Source organism: Chinchilla lanigera, unplaced genomic scaffold (assembly GCF_000276665.1).
Source record: "Chinchilla lanigera isolate Chin_1 unplaced genomic scaffold, ChiLan1.0 scaffold00059, whole genome shotgun sequence".
Taxonomy (NCBI): Eukaryota; Metazoa; Chordata; class Mammalia; order Rodentia; family Chinchillidae; genus Chinchilla; species Chinchilla lanigera.
This window is the reverse complement of record NW_004955460.1, coordinates 3,603,883-3,630,894: the sequence shown is the minus strand read 5'-3', so window position 1 is coordinate 3,630,894 and position 27,012 is coordinate 3,603,883. Positions and strand designations below refer to the sequence as shown.

Here is a 27,012-nt window from a genome sequence, read left to right as displayed (position 1 = left end):
CCACTGTGAGGTGTAACTCTGAGTATGATGGTCCTGTTAATTTCTAGTGGGGCAAGTGTTTCTTCTTAGAAAGTTGCGGCTTGGCAAACTGGTTTCTTTTCTTCAAGTGAAATTGTTCCTCCCTCAAACAAAAGAGAAAAACTATAATCATTGATCCTTTTATTGAGATTTTTATAATTTCCTGTTAAATTCATTAATGTTCTTTTGCAGCTTTTTTAAAAATGGGAATCATTTAAATTTTATTTTTTAGTGAATTGTTGATGTACATTTGAAGAAGCCTTTAGCTTTTTATATATTGATTTTTCTCTAACCTGGTTCTTGTAACTTATATTGTCTAACCTAGACAGTTATGTTTTTGTCTGTCAGTATTTATATGCTGTCTTAAACTTTAGTTACTTCTGGACCAAGTAATAATGAAGTTTTTGTCTTGTATATAACACCTGGCGTATTTCTTATTTAAATATAACATTTGTTGCTTTCGGAGAGATTTCACAATAAACCATTCAAAAATAATCCTATTGAAAGTTTACTAAGAGTTATACTATTTTTAATGCGGAATTGATGGTGAACCATGGTCAGGCTTTTTGTCATGGTGTTACAGAGTTTTGTCTTTTCACAGGTAGATGTAGTGAGTTTTCTTAGCTCTTCTATTCTTCATTGCTAAGTGAAACTTGAGATATTTTTTTATAGACCTTTGGATTCAATTTGTATATGAATATCTTTAAAATCTCGTAAGTATGGTTGTATAGTTTAGGGTTGCGAATATATTATATGCTGTTTTGGAGTTTTGTAACGGGTAAACTTGTTTTATAAAATACAGTTGTAATTTTTATGTTTTCAAGTACTCTGGATGTGGATAAACAGAATTAAATTATATATTTTTTGGAAACTCAACAGGAGTCATGTGAAGTACAGCTGGTGCCATGCTCTGTTTTATTAAAAGCAGTTCTTTTAACAACTTCTTAATTTCTTCTACAAACTGTGCAGGTTTTTGTCAGCATTTGCTGAGGAATAATTAGTTTGATGTCTAAAACAGTAATTTATTTTACATTCACTATACCCAGAAACTATGCAGTATGAATATCAGCAGTTTAATTTTATTGTGACAATTTTCCTTACAAGACTTTTCCTTAGGACGTATCTACTGATATTAAACATTGAGAGAAAAGTGAGTAGTATTCCTTTAGGTGACAAAGTAGCACTTCTTTTGAACATTAAACCTCCCCATTAGTTTATTTTTAAAAGTAAAACCTGTAGAACAGTGGTAAGAATAAGTCATTAATGTGTTACTTCTTCTCATTCCTAGGTGCATTTTATCTGGTGTTTGAGTACATGGACCATGACCTGATGGGACTGCTGGAATCAGGCTTGGTTCATTTTAATGAAAATCACATCAAGTCATTTATGAGACAGCTTATGGAAGGTCTAGATTATTGTCATAAGAAGAACTTTTTGCATAGAGATATTAAGTGTTCAAATATCCTTCTAAATAATAGGTATGGATATCATCTTGATCTTTATATTAAAAAATGTATAATATATATCTTGATTCTATTAAAAGGGATTAAAATTTAGTTCATTGCTTCAAAACTGTTTCAGTATAAGCAAAAATACTCAGCTTTGGACTTTCTCTAAAACTGAGTTAAATGTACTTCAGTTAAGTTAACTTTCAGCAGTAGTTTGTGATGTACATAAACTTGGTTGGCATTTCTGTTTAATAGTTTTCCAAGCAGTATGAGTGGGTCTTATAATAATTAGTAATAAGAATTCTGCTTAGTTATGAATCAATTTTAGAATTAAAAGTCATCAGTGCTTTGAAGTTAGCTGTTTTTGACATGTGTGTGAAGAATATGTTTAACATTTCAGTAATAGCTTAACCCTAAGGCTGGTACTTCTCTGGTAATTGGTATTAGTTTAAATGAGGCTTGCCTGGCTCTGATTTTAATGAGTAGAAAATATTCTATAGTCTTGATACTTCCAAATGCTGGAAATAAACCTAATTTTAAATGATTTGACTTAGCTCTTGAACACTGTTTACTTGAATATAATAATTTTTCTTATTCCTAAATAGTCACATGTTATTTTCATTGAAGTATGCTTTAAAATAGAGACTGAACAGTTCCTGAAGTACTCTTATATTAGTACTTTTATAGTAATAATTGTAGTAATAGTAGTAGTCTCTCAGTATCCCTTGGGGATTGGTTCCAGGACAACCCCGTTTCCCTTTGCCAAAACCTGTGTATGTTCAAGTAATAGAAAATGGTATAATGTTTGCACATAACCAAGTGTTTCCTCTCATATACTATTTATTTATTTATTTATTTATGGTACCAGGGACTGAACTTACGACCTTGCACTTGCCAAGCAGGCGCTTATGCCACTGAACTATATCCCCAGCCCATTCCTCTCATATACTTCAAAGCATTTCTAAATTACTTAGCAGACCAGATACAATGTAAATGTTCTATAAACATTGGTAGTCTGTATTGTGTAGGGCTTCTTGAAAAGAAAACATCTACACATGTTCTATACACATGCAGTTCTCTTTTTCCAAATATTTTAGATATGCAGTTAGTTGAACCTGCAGATTCAGAACCTGTAGATAAGGATGGCTGATTAGGTGACTATTCAAAGAGAAGTACTAATTATTATCTTATGACTTATCTTGACTTTTCCTGTAAACCTTGGTAGTACTGCAGTGTGAGTATATTTTTGATGAGTTGTAAAAATAAAATATGAATGTGTTATCAGTTCAAAGTTATTGCCAGCTTTTGTTCATTTTATCTTTATTTCCACCAGAGGGCAGATAAAACTTGCAGATTTTGGACTTGCTCGATTATATAGCTCAGAAGAAAGGTAAGAGTATTTTCAAATGAATATTGTAGACATTAGAGTTCTGTTTTAGAAGGTGTACTTTGAATATCTCATTGATAGTTTTTTTTAAAAGATTCTTATGCTTCCTGGCTAAAGAAAATAGTGAGCTTTTGTACCATTATCGGTATTTTAATTACAAAATTTTAAGTATTCAATTATAAAATAATTGATTTTTTAACTTACAGGTAAATGCAAATTCTGTTAATATATGCAGCTTTAGATATGACTGAAGTGAATTTAAGAACTTTTTAAATTCATAGTTCAATTTCTGATGCAGATCCAGATACTAAGCTGTTCTTAGTTTTTTGTCGGGTAAAAAAATATTAGTGTGTACTTTCTGAATTACATATTTAAGGCTTAAAACTTTGTGGGTCCCCTCTTCCCCTTTTGTGCTGCTGGGGATCAAATGCAGGGCTTCATGCATGCTAGGTGTATTCTCTACTGTGGAGCTATACCCCCAAGCTCAAAAGTTTATAAAGTTTGTTTTATTATTATTTTAGACTTTGAGGGGATATAGTTCTATCTACATGTGTGTGTGTGATTGTGTTTGGCTCCCAGGAACTTGAGGAAGTTCATTGAATAAGTGAAAAGGATGGAGCTTCTTTTGGCTAAAGTTGTATGTATCTGACTTGGCTCCCTTGTGCCTGGTAGTAGTGAAATACAACTTGTTTATTAGAGCTAATAATGAATTTCAAGATTAAATATTTTGTGAAAGTGGACTTTACATAAATACATTGTACAGATAATTGGGTTTAAATCTCTAATCATAACCCATTCCTTTTCCTGCTTTTTTATATTTATATCTCAAAATACATACCAGCTATATTTATATATTTTTATTTAAAATTATGGCAATCCTGTCTTCAGTATCCACCTTAACAATGAAATGCCACTTGATTGGAATTCTTACATGTTTGCTTTCAGTGAATCTTCCCATTAGTTGAAATAAAACTTCTTCAGTTTGCATTTTTCAAAGTGAAAAATCACTTTGAGAATTCTTTCCATTATTTGTTGTTCTAGAGGCAAGGTTTTCAAATACCATGTTTGGGACCTATGCAGATTCCATGAAACCCATGAGAAAGTAGTGTGAACAGTGCTTTGACTGACAGGGTTCTAGTCCTTTATACCTACTGTATCAGTTAAAGTACATGTGCTACCGAAGTGAGCACTGTACATACTGTAGCAGAGGTACTCTGTTTTTTTTTTTTTTAATTTTACCTATTACACTTACAATTAATATTTTAAGAATGGATTGTGTGGTTGTATTTTTGTGAAAGTTTAAAATTATTCAAGAGCCTAAGAGGCTATATATATACCTCATTTGTATTTTAGAAAACAGAGACCCAGTAGGACTGAGTTTTTCCTTTCATTTAAATTTATTTTTAACTGGCATATAAAAATTGTATGTGTTTATTGTGTTCATGTTGTTCTGAAAAATGTATACATTATGGAATGCCTAACTTGAGCTAATTATAATTAAAACATCTATTCAGTTTGTGTGTGTTGAGAATACTCAAAATGTACTCTTAGCAGTTTTCAAAAATATAATACATTGTTACTGTGTTTACTATACTGTACAAAAGATCTCTTGAACTTATTCCTCCTGTTAAACTGAGAAGTTTTATTCTCTGCCCATCACTGGTCCCAGCCATAGCCCATGGCCACTGCCACTGAACTTCCCTGAGTTCAGCTCTTTTAGCTTCTACGTATAAGTGAGATTGTGTGGTTTTTGCTTTCTGGTGCCTAGCTTATTTCTCTTGACATGTCCTTCAGTTTCATCCATGTTGTCATACATAGTTACGTTTCCTGCCTTTTAAAAAAAAAGGTAGAATAGTATTCCATTGTGCATATATACTACATTTTCTTCATCTGTTCATCTGGTGGTGGACACTTGATATTGGTCCCATATCTTTGCTGTTGTGAAGGATTAAATAACTTTAAAAATAAAAAATAGTTGATACAGGCAAAAATACATAGTTTAAGGCTTTCTACTGTATTGTAATGCCCCTTAGCAGAAATTGAAGGAAAAACTTAATGTGCACTTCATCTAAAACTTCACTTGAATGACATTTTTTTCAAATGACTAAATATCTTTGGCCATTCTTTTGGGAGGATTCTGGTTTCTATTTGCTTAACTTATTGCAATCGATTGAGATCTCACCGTAGTTAGATTATTCTTAATACAAATATATGTCTGTCATACTTGAATATAAATTTCTTTCTTATTTTCATGATAGGTTTCATAGAAGAGCAACACGTAATTACTATTTCCATCTAATAAGTTCTTTTTATGCAGATATTCATGCACATTTGGAATAGATATGTTGCAGAAAAATTTACTGAAAAGCCATCTTGTATATATCAAACTCCATTTTCCCATTGATTTTCATTTTAAAATGCAGTGTTGGGTTCCAGTGGAGTGTCAGAGATGTGGCAGTTCACTGGGCCATGGTCTCCGTTGCCCTGCTGGATTGATGTAGAAATTTTGAGTTTAGAAAAGCAGGACATATAAAATCTCATAACTTTGCATCTTCAGGTAAAGTATACTGAATTTTTCTGCTCAGTCAAATTTATAAGAGAAAACCTTGGTGTATTATTTGTCTCATAAGCAAATATCGTCCTATTCTCAAGGGGTCTGTATATATATTCCTTTAAACTCCCCTTCTCTGGATTAGAATAATTCTGATGTCTTTAAAATTCGTTGGAGAAATTTGCTTAGTATTATAAAATGCCCATGTGTGGAAACTTTAAAAAAAACCCCAAAAGTAGGAATACTGCTATTATGGAAGGACAAGAGCATCAGAGGGTGGGACAGTGTGGGTGAGGGAGGGTGAAGGGAAGGCAAGAGAGAGTAGTAGGGAGGATGGAGACGATTATAGTGTGATGTATGCATGTATGAAAATACCATGGTGAAGCCCCTTTATACAGTTAATTATAATAATAAAAATAATACCTTTGAAATATGTTTTATTCTAGTGAATTTTAATAACATTGATTTTTAAGTCAGTGTGCCTTTACAGAATTACTGTATTTCTTCAAACTTTAGGTATATCTTGAAATATATAGTATATAGTTTTTAGTTTGCATTTCTACTGTTATTATAAGCCAAAGGGAAGATAAAACTTTGCAGTAATATAGCCATGCAAATTTTAAATCTCTGAAGTATTTTCTACATAGTTTCTATAGATAGAATATTATTGAAGTGTTCAAGAATTAAATATTTTTTGTTTCAAAGTAGAGCAGATTTCAGGTTATTATTGTAATGTTAACTATATCTTTCTTGCTCATCTGATTTTGGACATGCTTTTTTATGCATGTGAGAAAAACAGTGGAATTTCATTTTGTACTCTGGGATCTGTGATCATTGCAGATCTTTACTCTGTCATGGGTTACAAAAGGAAGAGAGAAAAATGGATTAGAGTTGGAAGAGGGACAGGAATGATGTTGTAAAGTTGTCATTTTCTCATTTTGAGCATCATTATTCATCCTTCATCCTGTTTACACTGGGAACTACAGAACTTTTATTATCTGTTGATCTTTCAGTATCCAAGTACAACTTTTCTGAGATTTTGAGCCACAGTATTTCCCTCTTCTAAGTTTCTATTTTAGTCATTGGTCTACTGCTTTACCAAAGGATGGAGTCTCTCTTTGTGAATTGCCTGTTTGAAACTATTTTCCACATAAATTGCAATTAACCCCATGTACTTTTCCAAATCAAAGAACATGAAACCCATAGTGTAATCAGGAAACTTTGGCTCTAGTCCTAGCATTATTTTATAAACCAGTTGTGGAATCTTGGTGAACTTATTTAACCTCTCTGAATTCATTATTCTCAACTTTAAGGTGAGGGATTTTTAAATCTTGCCCAAATTTTGGCCTGGAGGGTATATAGCTCAGTGAGAGAGAGCTTTTGCTAGCATGCTGAAGGTCCTGGGTACAATGTCCAGCACCACAAAAGTAGAGTCTACAGTATTTCTGTACGATGATCCAGCAAGGAGAGGCAAGGGCTAAGGGATCTTGAGGTTATTAACAGTAATTTACATCCACCACGCTCCCCACACACCTTTTAAAAAGCAGTATCACCATCTAGTGGCCTTTCAGAAAATTGCAGTTGAACACAAAACTAGTTTCCCAAAGCTATATTAATGGAAAAGATCATAGCATTTCCTGCCGCTTTTTGGTGGATTAGCTCCGAGCATTCAGTATTGTGACTGGTTCCTTGTCTCTAGTAATTGTTATTTGTGGCCTTTTCAGTCGGTCTAAAATTGTCATTTTAAAATTGTCATTTTAAAGATGGAGACCATATTTTATACTTTCGTGTTTTATGTGTTCCAAGCTATCAAATGCATTCACAGTAAATGCCTGATTAATACTCATCCAGAAGGAGGTGATCCTAATCTGTAGGGTTTTCCTGGTATAGACCAGCGCAGGGAACTTCAGGGGTTACACATAACATAGAGAATCTTCTGGGAGCTTGGGGCAACACTGGAGTCGTGGTGATAAAAACGTTACCATTGTAATAACATGAAAAATAATAAATATCGGTGAACAAGCTTTAGGAGTGAAAATTTTATTTAGATCACTGGCTTAACCGATAGATCAAAATTAGATTGCAGGCCATGTGTGGTGGCACATGCCTGTAATCCCAGCATTCTGGAGGCTGAAGGAGGAGGACTGCAAAAAATTTGAGGCCAGTCAGGGCTATGTAGCAAGTTTGAGGCCATTCTGAACTACGTAGTGAGACCCTGTCTTCAAAAAGAAAAAAAAAAAATTGTAGTTCCTTTGGTTCTCGTGTATAATAATCTGTGTGTGTGTGTGTGTGTTAGGGATTGAACCCAGGGCCTTCCCCCAGAGTGACATCCCCAGTTCACTTTTATTTTTTAAGACAAGCTGTCACTAGATTGTCCAGGGTGGGCTCAGACTTGTGATACTCCTGGCTCAGCTGCTCAGTGCTGGTATTACAGGCATGTACCACCACATGCTGCACTAGTCTACATTTTTGATCAGAAAGAACAGGAGGACAGTGTTCCTCCTAATGTTGGGAAAATCTAACCTTTTTCCTTAGTGCTTTGATCTGATCACTAAGCTTGTGTTTACTGAGAATCACAGTAAAGGAGGAAAGGTTTATTTCAGCTCACATTGTTAGAGGTTTCAGTCTGTGGTAGGCAGGCTCCTTTGCTTTTGTGGCCAGGCAGAAATAGTATGGTGGAAGGCCAGTGGAGAGGAAAACTGCTTCCCTCATGGCAGCGAAGAAACAAGAGGGTGGGGTGGGAAAGGGGGAGTGGGAGGGGATAATAATGGAATTTATTTGGATTTTATCCCTTCTTTCAATTTTAATTTTTTTAGTACATGTTTGCAGTACACATTTGATCACATTTCTTATGGGGAGTTGGTACATGTACATAAATCATCTCACTGGATTATATCTTTAATTATGAAATAAATTGGAATAGTTCCCATGTTTTTAGCTCTTCAAGTGTTTCACACTTTTTCAGTAGGTACCAATTTGTACTTGTGAGGGCTGGGGTATACCTCAGTGGCATAGTGCCTGTCTGGCAAGGGCAAGGTCCTGAGTTTGATTCCCGGTACCAAAAAGAAAAAAAAAAGATAATTTGTGAAGACTAGGTAGACCTTCATCAACAATGTAAATTTTTTTAACCCATGAAATGAAAAGCATACACACATGCACTCACATCAGTTTGTTTATCCTTTTTGTAAACTAAGCAGTATTGTTTTTAGGATGTTGACAATGAGTAGCCACCTGTAGAAAACTAAGTTTGAAATGCTCATTTTTTAATATTCTGGGTTCGTATTTATTTGTGTGCTTTTGGATGGTCCACTTTCATATTACAGCAGTGCTTTAATTTTCCTGGGATTTATTTATTTGGTTTATTGGTTTTGGTTTTTTGAGGCAGGGTCTTGCTTTGTAGTTCAGGCTAGCCTTGAACTCACTATGCAGCCCACGCTGGCCTTGAACTCAATCTTTCTGCCTCAGCCTCCCAAATGTTGGGATTTCAGGCATGCGCCACTGCACTTGGCTGAATTTTTAGATTTAAAACACAATTTCAGTCCTTTGATTTTTGTCGTTTGTAACACTATGTTGTAATTATAACATGGAATATTTTCTTGATAATTCATTCTCTAAACTGTTTTTTGAGGGGTGGTGCATGATATTGGCTGCATTCTTTTCCAACTGTGTCTTGGTGTTTGCTTTTATGATTAAGATCTTCTGCCTGTGTACTTTCTCAAAGGGGGCAGCGTACTTATTTTTGTAAAATAGTTTTTAATAAATCATCATTTTTAAAAATACCTAGTTTACTGAAAGCACTTAAGACATAAAGCAAAGCCAGATCCCAGCACACAAGAGGCTAAGGCAAGAGGATTTCCAAAAATTTAAGGCCATTGTGGGCTACATAGTGAACTCAAGGCCAGCTTGAGCTTACACAGTGAGACCCTGTCTCAAAAAAAAAAAAAAAAAAAATCAGTCAAACATAAAGGACCACTAACTTCTTGAAAGTTTTGCCAGTTCTCTGCTCTGTCTTTGTTTCTGTGCTTTAGAAAAATGTGCATTTATTTACCATTTCAGGAATCACGGGTTCTGTGAGATTGAATCATGACCCAATTAGTAAAGGTTTTTCTGGGTCTTGTATAGAAACAATGTGTGATTTGCAAGGACAATTAGAAAGCTCTTTGGCGATTGACTGTTATGAAATACATCCGTCTCTGAACTGTAGGGTTCTTGCTAAGCAATTAAATAAATAGTTTATTAGTTAGGATATACTAACTTTTCGTAACAAAGAGAACCTCAAAATGTAGTGGTGGCTAAAAACTGAGAAATTTATGTATATATATTTTCTTTTTTCTCAGTCATGTTGAATGGCTGTTGCTTACCTCAGTGCACCATTAATATTTAATTGTAACATCAGATCAAGTGGTGACTGTTCATATAGGCATCCAGGAAGCCAGGTTGGAAGATCTGCCATCCTCTACACCTGCCTTCCTAGGCTCTTGTCAGCAGTGAGAAAAGAGGAGGGAGGAGTGCCATGAGCAAGGCCTAAAAATGGCATTTACTGCTTGTCCTCTTCCATGGGAGAGCAATTTGTTCTGTGGCCATCCCTCACTACAGTGAGGATGGGAAATGTAGCATAGCTGGGCAGCTGCCATAGAAGAAAGAAAGAAAAGGTTTTTAGAGCACAGCTATCAGTCTCTGCCACAAATGGTGATGCTATTTGCTGAGACAGGAAGCAGGAGGAGAGAAGCAGTTTGCAGCGAAAGGTAATAAATTTACTTTTGGATGTGTTATGGTGGAGGTATTTATAGGACTTGTAAGTGTGCATGTGTAGTAAGAATTGACAGCCAAGACAGATGACCTTAGTAAGATGACAGTATCAATTTGAAAAGAACAGTTTTGTTTTTCTGTAGCAATGTGATGATCCATTAATTTTGAAAGTTAGCCATAGGAAAACAAAGTGAAGATAGGAAGAAGAAAAGAATGCAAGAGAAAAAGATTATGTTTATTGTTACATAGTTAGGGCATTAGTCAGTCAGTCAGAGGGTTAAACAAGTGACCCATATCCCAGACACTGACCTGACTAATATTTATTCACTGTGTATTAAAGGGCTGTTAAAGACAGACCAACTTCTTGGTTTCATTTTTGCGGTGATGAGGGAGGTTAGTACACGTGTGATAGGGGGAAGAATTTACAGCAGTGACAACTACAAAGCAAAGGAAATAGTGTCTTGTAGGTCCCATATTGTGGAGTAGGTGGTGGCTGGGGTAATTTTCACCAGGGCGGTTAGGGTGCACCCCTTTGAGGCAGTAAATTGGGCTAAGACCTGAGCGAAGAGAATAACAAGACTTAAGACATAAGTAAAGAATATTACAGCTGGGAAATAGAAGGGACTCAGGTGGCTTGGGAATAGACTCGGGAGGTTTAAGGCTAATACAGTTGCCCAGCATCATCACATCACGCAGGAGGTGTGATCCTCAGTGTACAGTGTTACCAATGAGGTAAGTAAAATCTTAGTTACACTAGGAAATCACTGGACATTTTAAGCAAATAGGTGATGTGATAAGGTTTTATACTTTAAAATCTGTTACTCCAAAAAAGTTTTAAAGTGAGGAAAGCAGATGAGGAATGGAGGCAAAGAAACAGTTGCAGACACTTGCAGTGGTAATAGTAGTGGTTTGGACTTTCCTCACAGCTGATGAATTTATGAAAAATAGTTAAGGATCTAGTTTGTTATGTATTTGCTGGAAAGAAGAATTGAGAATGAGTTTTGAATTTCTGATTCCAGAATTAGTTAATTTATTTTCAGTTAGTTACTTCAGAATTAGTTAATTTATTTCTGATTCCAAATTAATTTTTCATTTAAAATACGAAATAAAGAATTCCAGCTTTCGAAAGAAGCCCCAGATTTCTTTTATAGGTAGTTAACCGAAGGCTGTTTATCTCAAGAACTCTATAAATTACAGTGTGAAAGAAATCTGTACTGGCTTTTTTTTTTTTTTTTGTACTGTTGGAAAATTAAGCATTAAAAAACTAAGTTACTTTTAACTGCTAATGATGACTATGTGATAGATAACTGCCTAGAACTAATCTTTTATTTAAATATTCCTGTTAAATACAACTTAGCCAGCTGAACTTAACTAACTCCTTCAAAATTAAACATGTTTTTCTTTTAAATATGAAGATAAAAATCCACTATTTGCACATATGTATTAATTAAAGCAGTTTCTCCTAGAGTGTGTGTGGGGCTTCATACTGGAAAATACTATAGGGTTTTTTGAATTCCTGTGAAGATAGAAAATATGAAATACAGAATTAAGACCTTGCTAAGTATGTGAACATAAGTTCTTGTGAACAGAAATTAGATTTCTGTGGAGGTGGATCTTTTACTGTGTAGTGAAGGAAGTATAGGATTTGAATTAAACTTCTAACACATTTCTGCTGGCTTGAACTACCAGTGGTATGTGCATGACTGTCCCACGAGGCATTTTGTACCATCTGATGGGACTGTCCCACGTCACTCAATTGGACAGTCATGCATGTACCACCGGTAGTTCAGAGCACCGCCGCCCCATAGCAATACATATGAATGACAGCTCTATAGTGAATGTGTTAAAGGACTTCAGGCACAATGAGGTAGATTGTTTTTAAGAAATGACTGAGTCTGATTTAATTAGATAGAGTAATTAGACTCAAAGACATTTTCTGAATATGCAAAGTTAAGTGATGCCAACAAAAACCACTAAGAACAGTACATTAATAATATTAGAAAAATCTAATTAATTTGTTAAAATTTTTAGACTGTTCTCTTTATTTTTAGTTTTTGTTTTGTTCTGTTTTGTTTTGTTTTTGTTTGGAGACAGGGTCTCACTATGTAGTTCAGGCTGTCCTTGAACTCACTATGTAGCCCAGGTTGGCTTTGAACTTGAGGCCGTCCTCCTGCCTCAGCTTCCTCAGTGCTAAGATTACAGACATGTGCCACCATGCCTGGCTTATTTTTAGTTGTTAACAAAGTCAACCAAACTTTTTTCTGTCTTTGAAATGTTTAATATAGTCCTGTCTGTGGTAATGATATGAAGCCCAGATTGATCGCTTGTCGTCTAGTGCTTAATGTACTTGGAGAAATCTGGCTCGGTGGGGTAGAGCAGGTCAGACATATTTTATGTTATCTGGAACTTCAGGTTGACTGTAGGCAAGAGGGAATTGCTTTCAAAGTTGTGTGCTGTTTTTCCTCCTTCTCAAAATTGGTTCAAGTCCAAGCCAATCTCGGGTAAATGGATTTGGAATACAGCTTTTCTGGAGAATTTCCTGTAATATGCCCTTTGAGTTTTTGTGAGTTAAAAGACAACTAGAAAGGGAGGAGGTTTAGAAGTGATCTGAAGACATAGATGATCAGTTTGAAGTATATACTCTTAATCACAGATCAATTGAAGACCTTTTCTGTCTGATTTCATAGGACATTCTGCATTCATCTGAATCAGGTAGAATGTGACTATTCTGTGGATTAAAAACACTTAGCCATTGAATTGATACTGTGATAGTGAAATTTTCCTATAAGGTAGCTAGATAGTCTCTTCTATGGCAGTGAAAGAGGTAATAGTATGTATATTCCTGTTCCTAGCAGGTGACAAGTCATCTAATACATTATCATAGCTATTACTAGTGGTCTGTTGCCAAACAGACCTCGAGTACTATAGTCTACATTTCCATACTTTTCTGTTCACAAACCTGAGAGGGTCAAAGTTAGTGAAATACTGCCCAAGATATACTCAGTTAAGAACTTGTTAGGGGCTAGGTAATAGCTCAGTGGTAGAGTACTTGCTGTGGGTTCAGTCCTTGGTACTGCAAACAAAACAAAATGGAACAAAATTTTCATTGGGTGACTCCAATTTGAACTGTATCTTGTCAGCTATTAGTGATTTCTCAGATTTGGCCAAAATCAACCAGTTCGCCGGGCATGGTAGTGCACACCTGTAATTCCAGCCTTTGGGAAACTGAGTCAGGAGGATCACTTTGAGTTCGAGGCCAGCCTGAACTGCATAGTGAGACCCTGTCACAAAAAGACAGGGAAAAAAACAAAACAAAAACCCACAGCACAATGAACCAGCTCCGTTTTAAAATCAGTTAATCATTTTAATAGTTTTTATTTTTTTTTATTTTTTATTTTTTTTGGTTTTTCTCCGGTACCGGGAACCGAACTCATGACCTTGTGCTTGCCAGGCAGGCGCTTTGCCGCTGAGCTAAATCCCCAGCCCCTTCATTTTAATAGTTTTTAATGGGTGGAAAGGGAAAGCATTACTCGGTGGTTGGGTCATATTGGGTTTATATGACCTATCTTTTATCAAATTATAGTTGACAGTAGCCAACTACTTTAATTTTTATTACATATATGAAGGGAGTTTTTTTTAAAGCTAATTATGTTCTCAGGTGTGTTTTGTGATTACGTACTAAATGCTTTACTGTATCTGTATTTGCTACTTACATGACAGTGGTTTTAGTTAGAATTACAGGATTGCTTTGATAATTAAAGTATTTCCTAAGTGAATCTCACTTCTTCCAATAAATACTAACTCTGAAGAGTGTTTTCTGTGTTTTTTAGTCGACCCTATACTAACAAGGTCATCACTTTATGGTACCGCCCACCCGAGCTGCTGTTGGGAGAGGAACGATATACACCAGCTATTGATGTTTGGAGCTGTGGGTAAGAGACTCATTGACTGACATATTTTACTTAATAAGTATGGTAGTGAATAAAATTATTTGATAATGATGGATATTTTTTCCACTAGATGTATCCTTGGTGAACTGTTCACTAAAAAACCTATATTTCAAGCAAATCAGGAACTTGCACAACTAGAACTAATAAGGTAAGCTGCTGATGATAGTATTGGTAATGATGTGGGGGAGTCATTCTCCATAACTTAACGTTCTCAAGCATACTTCAGAAGGAGAACAGTCTGGTTCTCTTAAAGCCTAATAACTACTAAATGGAGTAGGACCTAGAATATTGCCCTTACATACTTATTCTGTTAAAATTAAGAGTTTTACTGTCCCTAGATCTGTGTGTAGGGTATTGGTGAGTAAATCGGAAGACTTGCAGTGCTAAAAACAGGACTACTGGGAAGTGAGAGTAATACGAAATAGAGAATGAATGGCAGATAGTTTTTTTTTTTTAAAGGTATAGCATAACAGAAGAATTAATGTTTGGGTGTATTGTAAAAGAAATACTCTATTTTGTAAACACATAATATTTTCATATGCATCTATATGCATATGTGTACACATTGAAATATATGCATATACTTGGCTAGCAAGAGATCTTCATTATTTGATCCTGTCATAGGACCCCACTCATAAGCAGTTACTCTTATATGTTAGTCAACTTTCTCTTTATATTTTAAAATAAATTATTTTTTATTTTATATAGCCTAAAACTTGTGAGTTACAAGCTTCCATGAAAGTGTTAAAATAAGGATGAAGTCTTTTAGAAAAGATGCTGGTAGGAGGCATAGATAGAGAAATAGTAACTAAAGAAGGATCCTAGTTTCATCCGATAAACTTGAAAAGTGTCACTCTAAAATAGTAAACTAATCAAGTGGAAAGAAGATCCTGAGAATTGGCACGTATTCAGTTTGGGGGAGATAATTACCGTTAGTTTGGCCTGTTTCTCCCCACTGAAAAAACCCCAGATTCAGAAACCTCAGTGTTCCCCTTTTTGGTGTTTTGGTAAGCCTTTTGTTTTTTGTTTTGAAACTATAGGGCACACCAGGGAAAAATTACTGCCCCAGTTAGAGCCTGCTGCTTCTCTGGTAATAACTTGGCTACAGTAAGAAATATCCACACCAGAAACTGGCACTGTTTTTCAATGCCAAAACAGCCAGTTGCCTCAACTTAAAATAGAAGTGTGTACTCCAGACTTGGCTGAGGGGAATTCCCAAGCACAGAACTTTTAATTACAGAAATAGAAAAGGAGTGTCTTAGTTCATTTTCTGTTGCTGTAGGTTAATACCATAGACTTGATAATTTGCAAAGAACAAAAATTTGTCCGTTCATATTCTGAAGGATAGGAAGCTCAAGGTTGGGTAGCCACATCTGATGAGGTGTTTCTTGCTGGTAAAGGATTGTCTGCAAAGTCATAGGCAGCACAGGGCATTGCACGGAGAGACATAAGCTAGCCAAAGAGAAGTCACTCTCTAGATAACCCATTAATCAATTGAGCCGAATGACCCAGTCACTTCTGAAAGTTTCTGTCTCTCAAGTACCGTAAGAGTTTGGGGACTAAGTTTCCAAAATATGGAAACTGGGGACACACTCAAATTATAGCACTGTGGGAGGAAAGTCACCAGATATACAAGAAACTTTTATCTTTTAATACGTGATAGATAATCAGACATGGATCAAGGACTTGTCCTTCTCAAAAGAAATACACTTCTTAATGGTAATTACTGTTTATAAAATTTAGTTATATAATAGCATAGAAAAAGCAAATGCAGGTAAACCTCACATGACTGAAATGATTGGGACTATATTCTTTTTTTTTTTTTTTTTTTTGGGACTATATTCTTTAAATAGAATAAAACTAAAAATTAATATAAAAATGGAAACATTCTCATATCTAGAAATTTTAAATATAAAATTTCATTGGCTAAACCAGTTTTTAAGAGAAAATCATAGTCACATACTTGTTAATGACATTTTGGTCAGTGATGGACATACATGGTGGGCTGCATATGTGCTGGGGGTGCCAGAAGATTGTAATGAAGTTGAAAAATTACTGTCACCTAGTGACATCATAGCTGTTGTAATACAGCACAAGGATTACTCATTTTTGTGGTTACGTGAAACGACCCTACTGTGCTGCCAATGGTATAAAAAGTACAGCACATACAATTATGTAAGCACATAATACTTAACTGTAATAACTATCAACTGTTACTGGTTTATGTATTTACTATACTATACTTTTTATCGTTATTTTAGCGTGTACTACTTCTACTTATAAAAAAAGTTTACGGTAAAACTACACCATGTTACGCTGGCAGCAGCCTCATACAACTCAAGTTTACTGCCTCTCTTGATTGCATCAAGAGGCCACGTCAAGTGATTGACCTATACTATCTAGGTTTGTGTAAGTACACTCTATGATGTTCATATAGCAACAGAATTACCTCAGCCCAGTGCTCAGAGCATGTCCCTGTCGTTAAACGACGTACAGAAATGAAATCAAATGAAATAAGCAGTCTACTGACAAGTGATAGAAAAAACAAAACAGCTAAATACATGCAGAGAATAAGAACACTTAATGAGGTGTAGTACAAAAAATGTAGAACTTATAAATAAACTGCTGATATAGTGTTGGGTTTATTCACATACATGTATGATATAAATTAATCCAGTGGTTTAACTTAATATGAAAAGAGAGTATGGTGGCTCACACCTGTAATCCCAGCACTTGGGAGGGCAAGGCAGGAGGATCGCTGTGAGTTCGAGGCCAGCCTTGGCTACAAAGTGAGTTCAAGGCCAGCCTGAAGTGCGTAGCGAAACCTTTCTCAAAAAGACAAAACAAAAGAGAGCAACGATAAAATGAAATTACAATTATAAGATAAAAATTGACCACAGAAGGTAGGCATGCTGGCACATACCTGTAATCCTAGCTACTTGGGAAGCTGAGTTAGGAGGATCATAAAGTTGAGGCTAGTTTGAACAATTTAGCAAGCCCCCATCTCAAAAAAAAATTTATATTAACTAAAACAAAAAAAGAAATTGACTTTAGCTATGAGTAAAATCAAGTAATTCTGAGATTACTTGGTCCACCAGAAATTACTTCTGGAATACATTGGAAAATCCATGTGTATGAAATAGTTCAGTCAGTGCAGTACTCTAATAACAACCAGGTCCCAATGTTTTCATAGGTAATTTTGCAAATCTTTTAGAAACTAGTTATTGTAATGTTCTTTAAATTATTCCATAGGAAAATAACACAGAAGTTTTCTTATCCAAGCTTCTGTTAAAGAGAGTTATTAGTTTAATCCCTTCCTTCTGTAAATATTTGCTTGGTAAATGGCAGGCTGAATGCTTGGAGGTAGTAGGCTACTGCTTTCTAGTAACACCACATGTTTATTCCACCAGATAAAGAGGGTGATGACCAAGAGGTGGGTGGTGGTTTCCAACGTTTTTTGCCAACCAATGTCGTTTAATTAAATATAGAGAGATAAAGTGCTTTTTAGAAGCTTAAAACTTTGTTATCTATTTAGGACTGGGCAAATAACTGCATAAGTAGAAAGAAAAGTAAAAAAAAAAAAAACTAGAAGGATTTAGCATACTGATTGCATTTAAAGTATTTTTAATTTATAGCTTTTTAAAAAATCACCCAAAACTAAAAATCCTCGATGTGTTACGGCTGTGGTTTATGCAAGAAGGCTAATGCAGACTTCCGTTCAGTGACTACTCTGTTGAAAGAGAAAGCCTTTGCTGCATGTCTGGAGACTGGAAAATGAATGTACATTTATAAGTTTTCACTGAAAATAAAATGCTTGAATTATTTATCTGTGTATCTTTTTTTTACATGATTCCCTCTAACACATTTTTCACATAACCACGTACTGGTCCTGAATTTATTAGATATGAGGGCTTCTGTCAGTGATGGTTACCATCTTACCTAGTTTATAGACGATGCAAGTGCTGTTCTAAGAATTTCATCTAAATTATCTGTTAAATTTCATAATAACTCATTGTCTTCTAATAGTTAAGAAAACAGGATCTTAAAAGAGGTAAAGAATTTATCTAGAATTAATGTTACTAACAAATTGCAAAATCAGGATTTGAATCTAGACAGTGCTAACGTACTGTCCAAATTTTTAAACCATTAGTGTATACTACATAGGGAATTAATAAACTTGCTGCAACTTTTTACAGTGAATATGACACAAAAGACAACATGAAAAATTTCCTTAAGATACTAATCTAGAATTTCTAAGGAAGCTTTTAGCAAATAGTGTTCGGCTTTTCATTAGAAAAGAATGAAAAATATCCAAACACAGAAGTTTTAGAAAATTTGTGTTGAATAGGCATGTGCTAAAATGTAAAACACTTATATTTAAATGCAAAGAGATATTTCACAAGATAAAAACTGTATCATAAACCAACAGCCAAAATACTTGATTTGGTTGTAAAACACTAGAAATTAAGACAAAAGTGAGAAAACATTGTCTTCTGGAATCATTTAATAGTGTTTTGAAGAACTAGCCAGTTAGCTAGTAGTATTAGGAAAGTGAACCTGTCTGAGCTATATAGTGGAAAGGTGAAGACAGTATTGTAATTCAAAAATGCCAACGTATACACAGAGCATGCAAGGGAATAACTCAGAAACATCTCAGAGTAAACAAGTTCGGTGAGATGATGGGGAAAATCATATATACATGCACAGTAGCTTTTAAAAATGCATGCCAGTAATAACCAGTTAGAAAACAAAGTTGAGGGTGAAATAAGCCTTTAATGAAATCACCATGATGTATAATCCCAGGAATATTGCAAATTGTTATGCCCCACTGAAAAGTGTTACTTGAAAACTGCTAGACATACCTTGTTTTTGGCTAGACTCCTTAATTTTTAAAAAAGTTGGTAGTTCATCCTATTTAATCAGTACATTCCTAATAAGATTCTTAAGAATTTTTGAAATTTGACAATTGATTTTATGTTTATATGGAAAGACAGTTTAACTAAGACGTGTTTTAAAATGAATGAAAATGTTGCATATCATGTTAAAACTGAATTTTAACTAAAACTATTTGGGTGCAGATATTTCAGATCTCAGTGTATAATTGAACAGTATTTATTGATTACTGGTTGTTTGCCATTTCCTGGGGTCTTGGGATGCAGTGGGGATTCAGGGAGAGGATGGAATGTCTGTTTTCTACTTGGGGGGTGGGTAGAGGCATATAAAATCAATGCATAAAATGTATGAAATGGTAGAAGTTAAATAGGATAGGGAATGAAGGAAGAAGGAGTTACTGTATGAAGGATCAGGGAAGGTGTCTTCTACAAGCAGAAATCTGAATGAAGAGGAACAGAAGAGTAATAAAGAGCACCAAACCTGAGTGTTCCTTGGTCTATTTTATGAATACATCAAGTCAGTTAGTGAACTGTGTAATAAAAAAGGTCAGACCGTGCACTTAGTAGCATACTGCACAGTTAGTATGGGAAGGTTGATCAGGGTTCATCTGGAGATACTGACCTTTTACTGACAAGGAAAAGCATTTTCTGACAAGGAAAACCTACTAACAAGGAAAAGCATTTTTACAGAAGGCTGTGTTTAGTTGAGACCCATTTAACTAAAGGACATCAAAAGAGTCTGGAATTGTTAGTCTGATGTGGACTTGTGAAAAGGCTAGGAAGCAAAAGTTTACTGTCTGGTTTATATATTTCTGCATGCTTTTGTTAAGACACTAAATTTTTTCTTAATACAATGACATGCTTCAATTTTGACTACAATTTTTCTAAGACTGAGGAAAATAAAGGGAGCTTCTAATAAATAAGTGTCTCGATTGTAATGAGGCAGTAGAGTATATTGAAAGGTGTGTGGGCCTTGGCATCGTAACAAGTGGGGGTTCTAATGGCAGCTCAGCTACTTTTGGCTCCTGTGACTTAGGGTAAGTTCTACAGTACTCTAAATTTGTTTCTTTACAGTTAAGAACAGGACCAATAACATGATTAGAGTTGTAAGAAATGTAAGTTTGTTTTCTGGTACATTCTGCTGTCCTTCACCTTAGTTGTGGTATTGCTAGAGTGTTTCCTTTACCCAAAAAGGCTCAGCCTTGATGACATAGAGGCCTAGTATTACACACTATGTGTAAAATGATCAGCAATTTGAGTACCACTCAGAATCTATTTTTAAGAGCTTTATATACCACAATGATTATTTAAAATTCCTTTTGCTGCAGAAAGTACTTTGTACAGGTGCAGTTTAGTGAATAGAAGAACGGGTTAAAAAGTGATAGAAGAAAGAGAATGGAAAGCGTAGGTGGGGACAGAATAGGATACATGAAGGCAAAAAATACTAGCTTTGTGGCTATAGACATCAGTTATCCAAGTGTCACACTTTAAGCTTTCTGGCAGCCAGCTAAAGAGCCTTTATGTTGTACCATCCACATTACTTATCAAATAAAAGTCTTAATCATGGAAGAAATTAAAAATAGATGAGAATGAAAAGAATCCTGCTTTTGCTTGATTACCACCACAACCACCCCAAGTACATAATACCTCAGATCACGAGGATGAAATTATTTTTAAAGATGAATGAGGCCCTGAGTTCGATTCCCAGTACCAAAATCCAAAAAATGAATCATGTATGCTTTCATAAATTAATAACATAAAGTACTCTTTAGACAATGTGTTTCAGTCTTGTTGGTCTCAACTTCTTCATGCTAAAAAAATTATTCAAAATTTCAAGAGCTTTTATGTATGTTGATTATATTTATCAGTAGTTTATATTAGAGGATAAAATTGAAAAATTTGAATTTTAATGTAATACAAGCTTTTTAATTTAAAGAAGCGTATTTTGCAAAATAAAAAGTTGCTGAAATGAGTGATACTTGTTACGTATTTTTACATATCTGATAAGTGGCAGTCTTCATGTGCTGGTTAGTGGTACTGTGCAGTCTGAGTTTATTTGAAGGAATATTTTGTACTTGATTGAAGCTCATTGGTTTGTCTTGGGCTTTGAGTGGAACTTTTATCCATGATGATTTTGTAACATTATGCATTATTGGCCATTTGGAAAATACTGGCTTACTGAATGGAGCACATCTTCCAAATGTAACATTATATATTTGTAATCACCGCTAATTTCATCAGAAAAGCTATTTATGTAGTGAGAAGGTATCAAGTATATGGTGGTTCATATAAGTTTTCCACTATTCCAGCTTTCTTTTGAAAATTAGAATTTTAAAATTGACAATAAATACTAGTTTTCCTTGAAGTGAAAGCTGATTTTCATATTTGAGAAAATTGGAAATGCTCTTTATTGGTTGTTCTTACCGATAGAGAATCAAGGTCCATTGAAAATGCAGCCACTCGAGCTTGCAGCTCAAATACTGACAGGTATTTCTCTTTAGGATAACTAGTGTGTGTCTTCACAGCAGTACTTTGTTTCCCATTTCATCACAGAATATTTTAAAGATATGCACATACTCAAATGACAGCATTTAATAACAGTATTTACTGCTTCAGTAAGTACATTCTCAAGTGAAAGTGGTTGCTCCTACCTTTGGAATTGTGTGAATCGCATTAAGATGTCAGTGGTTCTGTCCATCACAGTTTCTGTGTCATTTGTGCAAGTGGACACATTGGAAAAAAGCAAATCATGTCTCAGTGATAAGTTTGACTGCCACACTGCTGAGGGATCTAGGGGAACCGGGGGATCTTTGGGGCCCAGTTCTTAGCACTGCTGCTGTATACCAGTATCACATACAAATACCAGTACAGAGTGTATGGCATTACACTTTCATTAGGCCCAAGCGGTATTCTTCCTTGAATATAAGGATGAATACATACTAGGAAATCTCTTAATAAGCTTATGATGTTGAGTTCAGTGTAGAAAATGTAGATGATGAAATTAATACAGTTTATAAGTCAATTGATAAAGCATCTTTTAAAAATTTAAAAGCTAGCCAGGTGTGGTGCATGCCTGCCATCCCAGCACTCAGGAGGCTGAGGCAGGAATTCAAGGCCAGCCTGGGCTATGAGGTGAGTTCAAGACCAGCCTGAACTGCATAGTGAGACCCTGTCTCAAACAAAAGACCAAAAAAAAAAAAAAAAATCTACAAAATTTAAAGCACATAGTGAGGAATAATGGAGTGCTTTTTTTTCCTTCTTTACAGGAGGTTTGCGTGAATTTCTATGTGTGCCTTACTATCCTTACGACATTGTATGTTTTTTAAGCCAGAATCAGCCTTCCTAGGAGCAAACAGTGAAAAGTACTCCCAATAAAATCAGCACCATAGTCACCATTGTGTTGTATCATCATTTGAACACTGAAAATTGCCACATAATGTAACAAACCATAATTATGTGTGTATATACACAATACACATATATATATACGTACATTTGCAGAAAAAAGACAGGTTTTAATTAGTAAAATGATCGTAAATCTGGAAAGCTTCAAAGAAGCAACTGCTAGAATTCAGGAACCGTTATGTTTTAGATGGCTACCTAAAAATTTTGTCAGATTTGCTAAATAACTATTTAGGAAATGTAGTAGGCTAACAATACTCAAAAAAAAAGCCCATGAAACTTCTCACTGATACACATATCTAAGACAAAAGAAATAAAATATTTTTAGAGTAGAAATACTAAGCAGTGCAAACAGTCAAAGTTCAGAGCAGCAGTTGAATTCCATCGGCACTCTTGAAGTACAATTTTGTCCTCAATTCACGTGTCACAACATTCTGAGCAAAGTAATTGAAGAGAAAGGTGTCTAGATGATTTTGTCCTAGCACTCTTTTAAAAGACTTGGACAAAGAACTTCACTGTTCAGTACAGCACAGTGTGTTTCCCAAATAGTTCTCAGATACTTGAGAGTTTAATGTATGTGTTAGCATGTGGCACATTAGGAGACACCATTAGTAAGACTGTGATGGCTAAGTAGTGATCAAACACAGCTTTTATTACTATACTGTTAACAGTTGCTCTTGGGTCTGCTTCCCTAGTTTCTAATAATTTTCTGTGCTTAAGTGGAATGCTTCCCTTTTATTTAGACAACTTCAGTATTCACTTACCATCCACCAACATATGTCATAATTGAAACTCTTAAGAGTAATAATCTTGTGTTTATTACGATTGTTAATAGGTAGGTGGCTAGTTTATTTAATTTTGTAGCCCTGAAGTAAAATTATTCCCCGCTTTACAAATGAAGATCAAGTAAAATTATTCTCCACTTTGAGAGAAGAGCAGATTCCTCAGAAGTGCAGTTTGACCAGTATTACACAGATCTAAAGTTTATCTCCAGAGCTTGTCTTCATTATAGATAGGCGATGTGACGTGGCCCCGGGTACACACTTCAACTCATCTCCCTGAGCCCTAAGGTCCGTCCGCAGTGATTTCTGAGAAGTCACAGATGTCTTTCTTAGCCTGTGTTCTTCTCTGCCAGTAATGTATTTCTCTTACACTTTTCCCACCTGTTTGTGGCTTACTCATGTTTCGAATTACAACCAGAATTCCTCCCCCTTCTGTAACCTCAATTAAGTTTTCTTGCAATGTCTGCAATTGAAAGTATCTTTCATTTTCACTATTCCGATATGGTTTAAACTCTTCCTATTAATGTACATCATCTGCCCAGTTATCTGTATTTATGTACTTCCATGGTGAAGTCTACAAAAACAAGACACAGTTTCTGAACTGTAATAAGAGAAACACGTGTAAACCACTAAAATACACGTTAGGTGGAAGCAAGTGTCAAAGAAACAAGGAGTATGTAAAGAATGGCCATTCTGAGTAGCATTTGGGAATAGAGAAGACCTTATAGGGAAGACTTCATTTGAACCTGGAGAAATGAAGTGAAAACAATTTAGCTATCTAGAATCTGGGGAGAAATAAAAACAGGAACATGAAGGTGCCATGTGTACAAAGAAATGTGTTGGAGGATGAAACAGGCAGTTTGGGACCACTTCCTAGCAAGCCTGTGCTCTGGGAGTTTGGCCCTCTTCCCTAAAAGAGGTTGAGGAGGTCATGAAAATCCAGTTTTAAGAAATGGCATTGTGAGTATACAAATAAGATCTTGATACATTTAAAAAATTTACAGAAATAAAAGCTATATTGAGACAAAAAAGTACAGCTCAGTGGCTTTAATTTGAAAGAACATGAAAATCTGTCTTGTGGCACATGTGTGTTTTTTTGAATTAGCATTTTTAAGCTCCTGAGCGTGTTTTGGTCATCACTTACGTTTATACTATGTGTATGCATCTATAAAATGTTTCTCATTTTCTTAAGTGATGCATCTACATTTTCTTGTTATCTGTGAGGATCAGCTGGCAGTTTTATACGTAATATTCATGTATCCTTGCAGTTTGATATACTCAAGCATATTTAGCCAGTATTTAATTTACTAAATGGTATATTTTAAAAATATTCACTAGCTAGTTAGATTTTTGCTTAAACATTCTGTAAATTATACAAGAATTTATTAATAGCAATTTAATAAGGATTTTCAAGATAGATAAGCAGAGAGTAAAGGAGTTAAAATTTCTGAATATCTTGTGATCATTAGCATTACTTGCCGTGAAGAACTTTAACATCATTTTACCTTTTGAGTCTTCCCGTTTGCATGTGGTTGTAGTCTTTGTGCTAGTTACCTTCCTGCATGAAGGTCCTCTCTAGGAACCAGATGCTTGGGTTGTTAGAAGCATCACTGAAAATAGATTTTTTAAAAAGTGAGTAAACTCAGAATTCTGAAATACTTAATTACACTTCTTATACATTGTCTCAAGCCTTTAACTTGCCTATATTTAAAAATGAGTTGATGTTTTAACAGTTGTCTCTCTTATTTTTTTCTATTTAGCATATAGTGATGTAATTCTTTTTGTGTGTTGTTTAGCCGTATATGTGGGAGTCCGTGTCCAGCAGTGTGGCCTGATGTAATCAAACTACCATATTTCAACACTATGAAACCAAAGAAGCAATATCGCCGAAAGTTAAGAGAAGAATTTGTTTTGTAAGAAAGGGATGCTTGCACATCCATATTGCATTGAATGTTGTTTAAAAGAAGTTACTTCCTGGAAATTCTAAACACCGTTCTGTCCTCTTGACCTGAACTAGATCAGTCATAATCTTCCAGACCACTTAAGTTTGAGTTTTCTTTGGCTTCATGCAAATTACCTTTTAACATTACTATGGGATCAGTGATTTGTATTGTGTGTTTGATATATTGCTTACATGGGAGAATTTTGAAAATCTGGTTTCATATTTTCTTAAAACAGCTTTCAAGTTACTTGAGCTTACGGTTTTATTTTAAGAAACTATGATTTTATTCAGCCAGGCGTGGTGGCAGTAAGTAGTTAGGCAGCCTTAGTGAGGCAGGAAGATCACTGAGATTTCCAGGCCAGCCTGGGCTACATAGTGAGTTCAAGGCCAGCCTGAACTGTACAGCAAGACTCTTGGTCTCAAAAAACAAAAACAGAAGAAACTCCTTTATTTTGTTCAGTTTTGAAAATATAACAGCAAATTGCCCATAGGGTCGCATAGTGTTGCTTGCCACAGTGACAAAATTGTGTAAAAACGGTGAAATAGTTCTTTAAAGGAAAAGTTGGTATAATTGAAGTAAAGTATTATAAACATACAAATATTAGCATTTAAAATAATTCAAAATAATTTACATTAAGATAACATTCCTAAGGAAACACTGAGCTTTTGTGATCCTCTCGTGCTAGCATTCCTGCAGCTGCTCTAGACTTGTTTGATTACATGCTCGCCTTGGATCCTAGTAAGCGCTGCACTGCTGAGCAGGCTCTTCAGTGTGAGTTTCTACGAGATGTGGAACCCTCAAAAATGCCTCCACCAGAGTAAGTGACTTTTTGTTATATTAGATCCCATGTATGCAGAACCTGGACGTTTTTAATGAACGTGAATATAATGATCAGATGATATCCCATGCCTGGTTAGGTTGAAAGAAGCCAAAAGGTAGATGTAATTTGAGTATCTGGAATGCAGATGCTTACTGTAATGTTGAGCTGACCCAAGGCTTAGTTACAGCAGCCTTTCTCTAGCAAATGTTGGGTTAATTCATCTCAAGATTTTGTGAATATATTTCAACTCTTGAAAACGGTTATTGCTGTTACTTTTACCAGTATTTATACTACCACTATTATTACTTTAGCTAAAATTGTGAGTGCTCTGCTAAATACGTTTCATGTGTTACATTAATCTTTGTAATCCTCTTTGCAATCCTCTGAGGTAGGTATTGTTATTACCACCATTTTACAGAGGAGGAGGCAGGCTCAAAGAGGTTAAGAAACTTGCCCAAGAATACAAATCTTAACATTTAAAGAATATTAGAAGTGTGTATGGAATGAGTTATTGTTTGATGGGGTGAGAATTCCATAGTTTGAGAATCAGAATAGCTGGGTTCATAATCCCTTACTTTCCTAGGACTGATTTCCTCCAGGACTGATTTGGGGAGTGAGGGAAGGGAGAATACCTTGTAGGTATTAGTAATTTTTAGCATGGAGAGAGACATTAAAAGCAAGCCTAGTGGGCTGGGATGGTAGAATGCTTCCCTAGCATCCCCAGTACCACTTTTTAAAGCCTGATCCTATAATCCATTGTTTCTGAATGATAATATCAGCACAGTTTGAATGAATAAACATGGGCTTTATATTTTAAATCCTGGCTCTTTGACAGAACAGATTGGGCTTCTCATTTCTATGAAGTTGTTGTAGTCCGGTTGTCAGGTTTTAGTAAGGTCTTACTGAACTTGAAAGAGATAAAGAATCAGACATGTTGAACCTGAATCATTCACTGAATTAGTAGTTTCTTTTTTTCTTCTTTTGCTTGTCAGTATGTATCAGTAATCTTGAAGATTTGCCTGTAGTAGTCTGCAAAGAATTTTTTTTTTAACTTTTGACTTGGAAAAGTG

At 35.2% G+C, this 27,012-nt stretch overlaps 1 protein-coding gene across 1 annotated transcript in view; it reads left to right on the top strand.

The window, feature by feature from the left end:
* The window catches only part of Cdk13 (cyclin-dependent kinase 13), a gene marked incomplete at its 5' end in the record, with an annotated part of 110,295 nt that overhangs the window by 70,254 nt on the left and 13,029 nt on the right, over positions 1-27,012 (top strand). Inside the window, 6 exon segments of the mRNA XM_013521155.1 lie at positions 1,307-1,496; positions 2,800-2,856; positions 13,984-14,085; positions 14,174-14,251; positions 24,976-25,092; positions 25,808-25,939. Of these exon segments, the coding sequence (XP_013376609.1) occupies positions 1,307-1,496; positions 2,800-2,856; positions 13,984-14,085; positions 14,174-14,251; positions 24,976-25,092; positions 25,808-25,939 (676 nt within the window).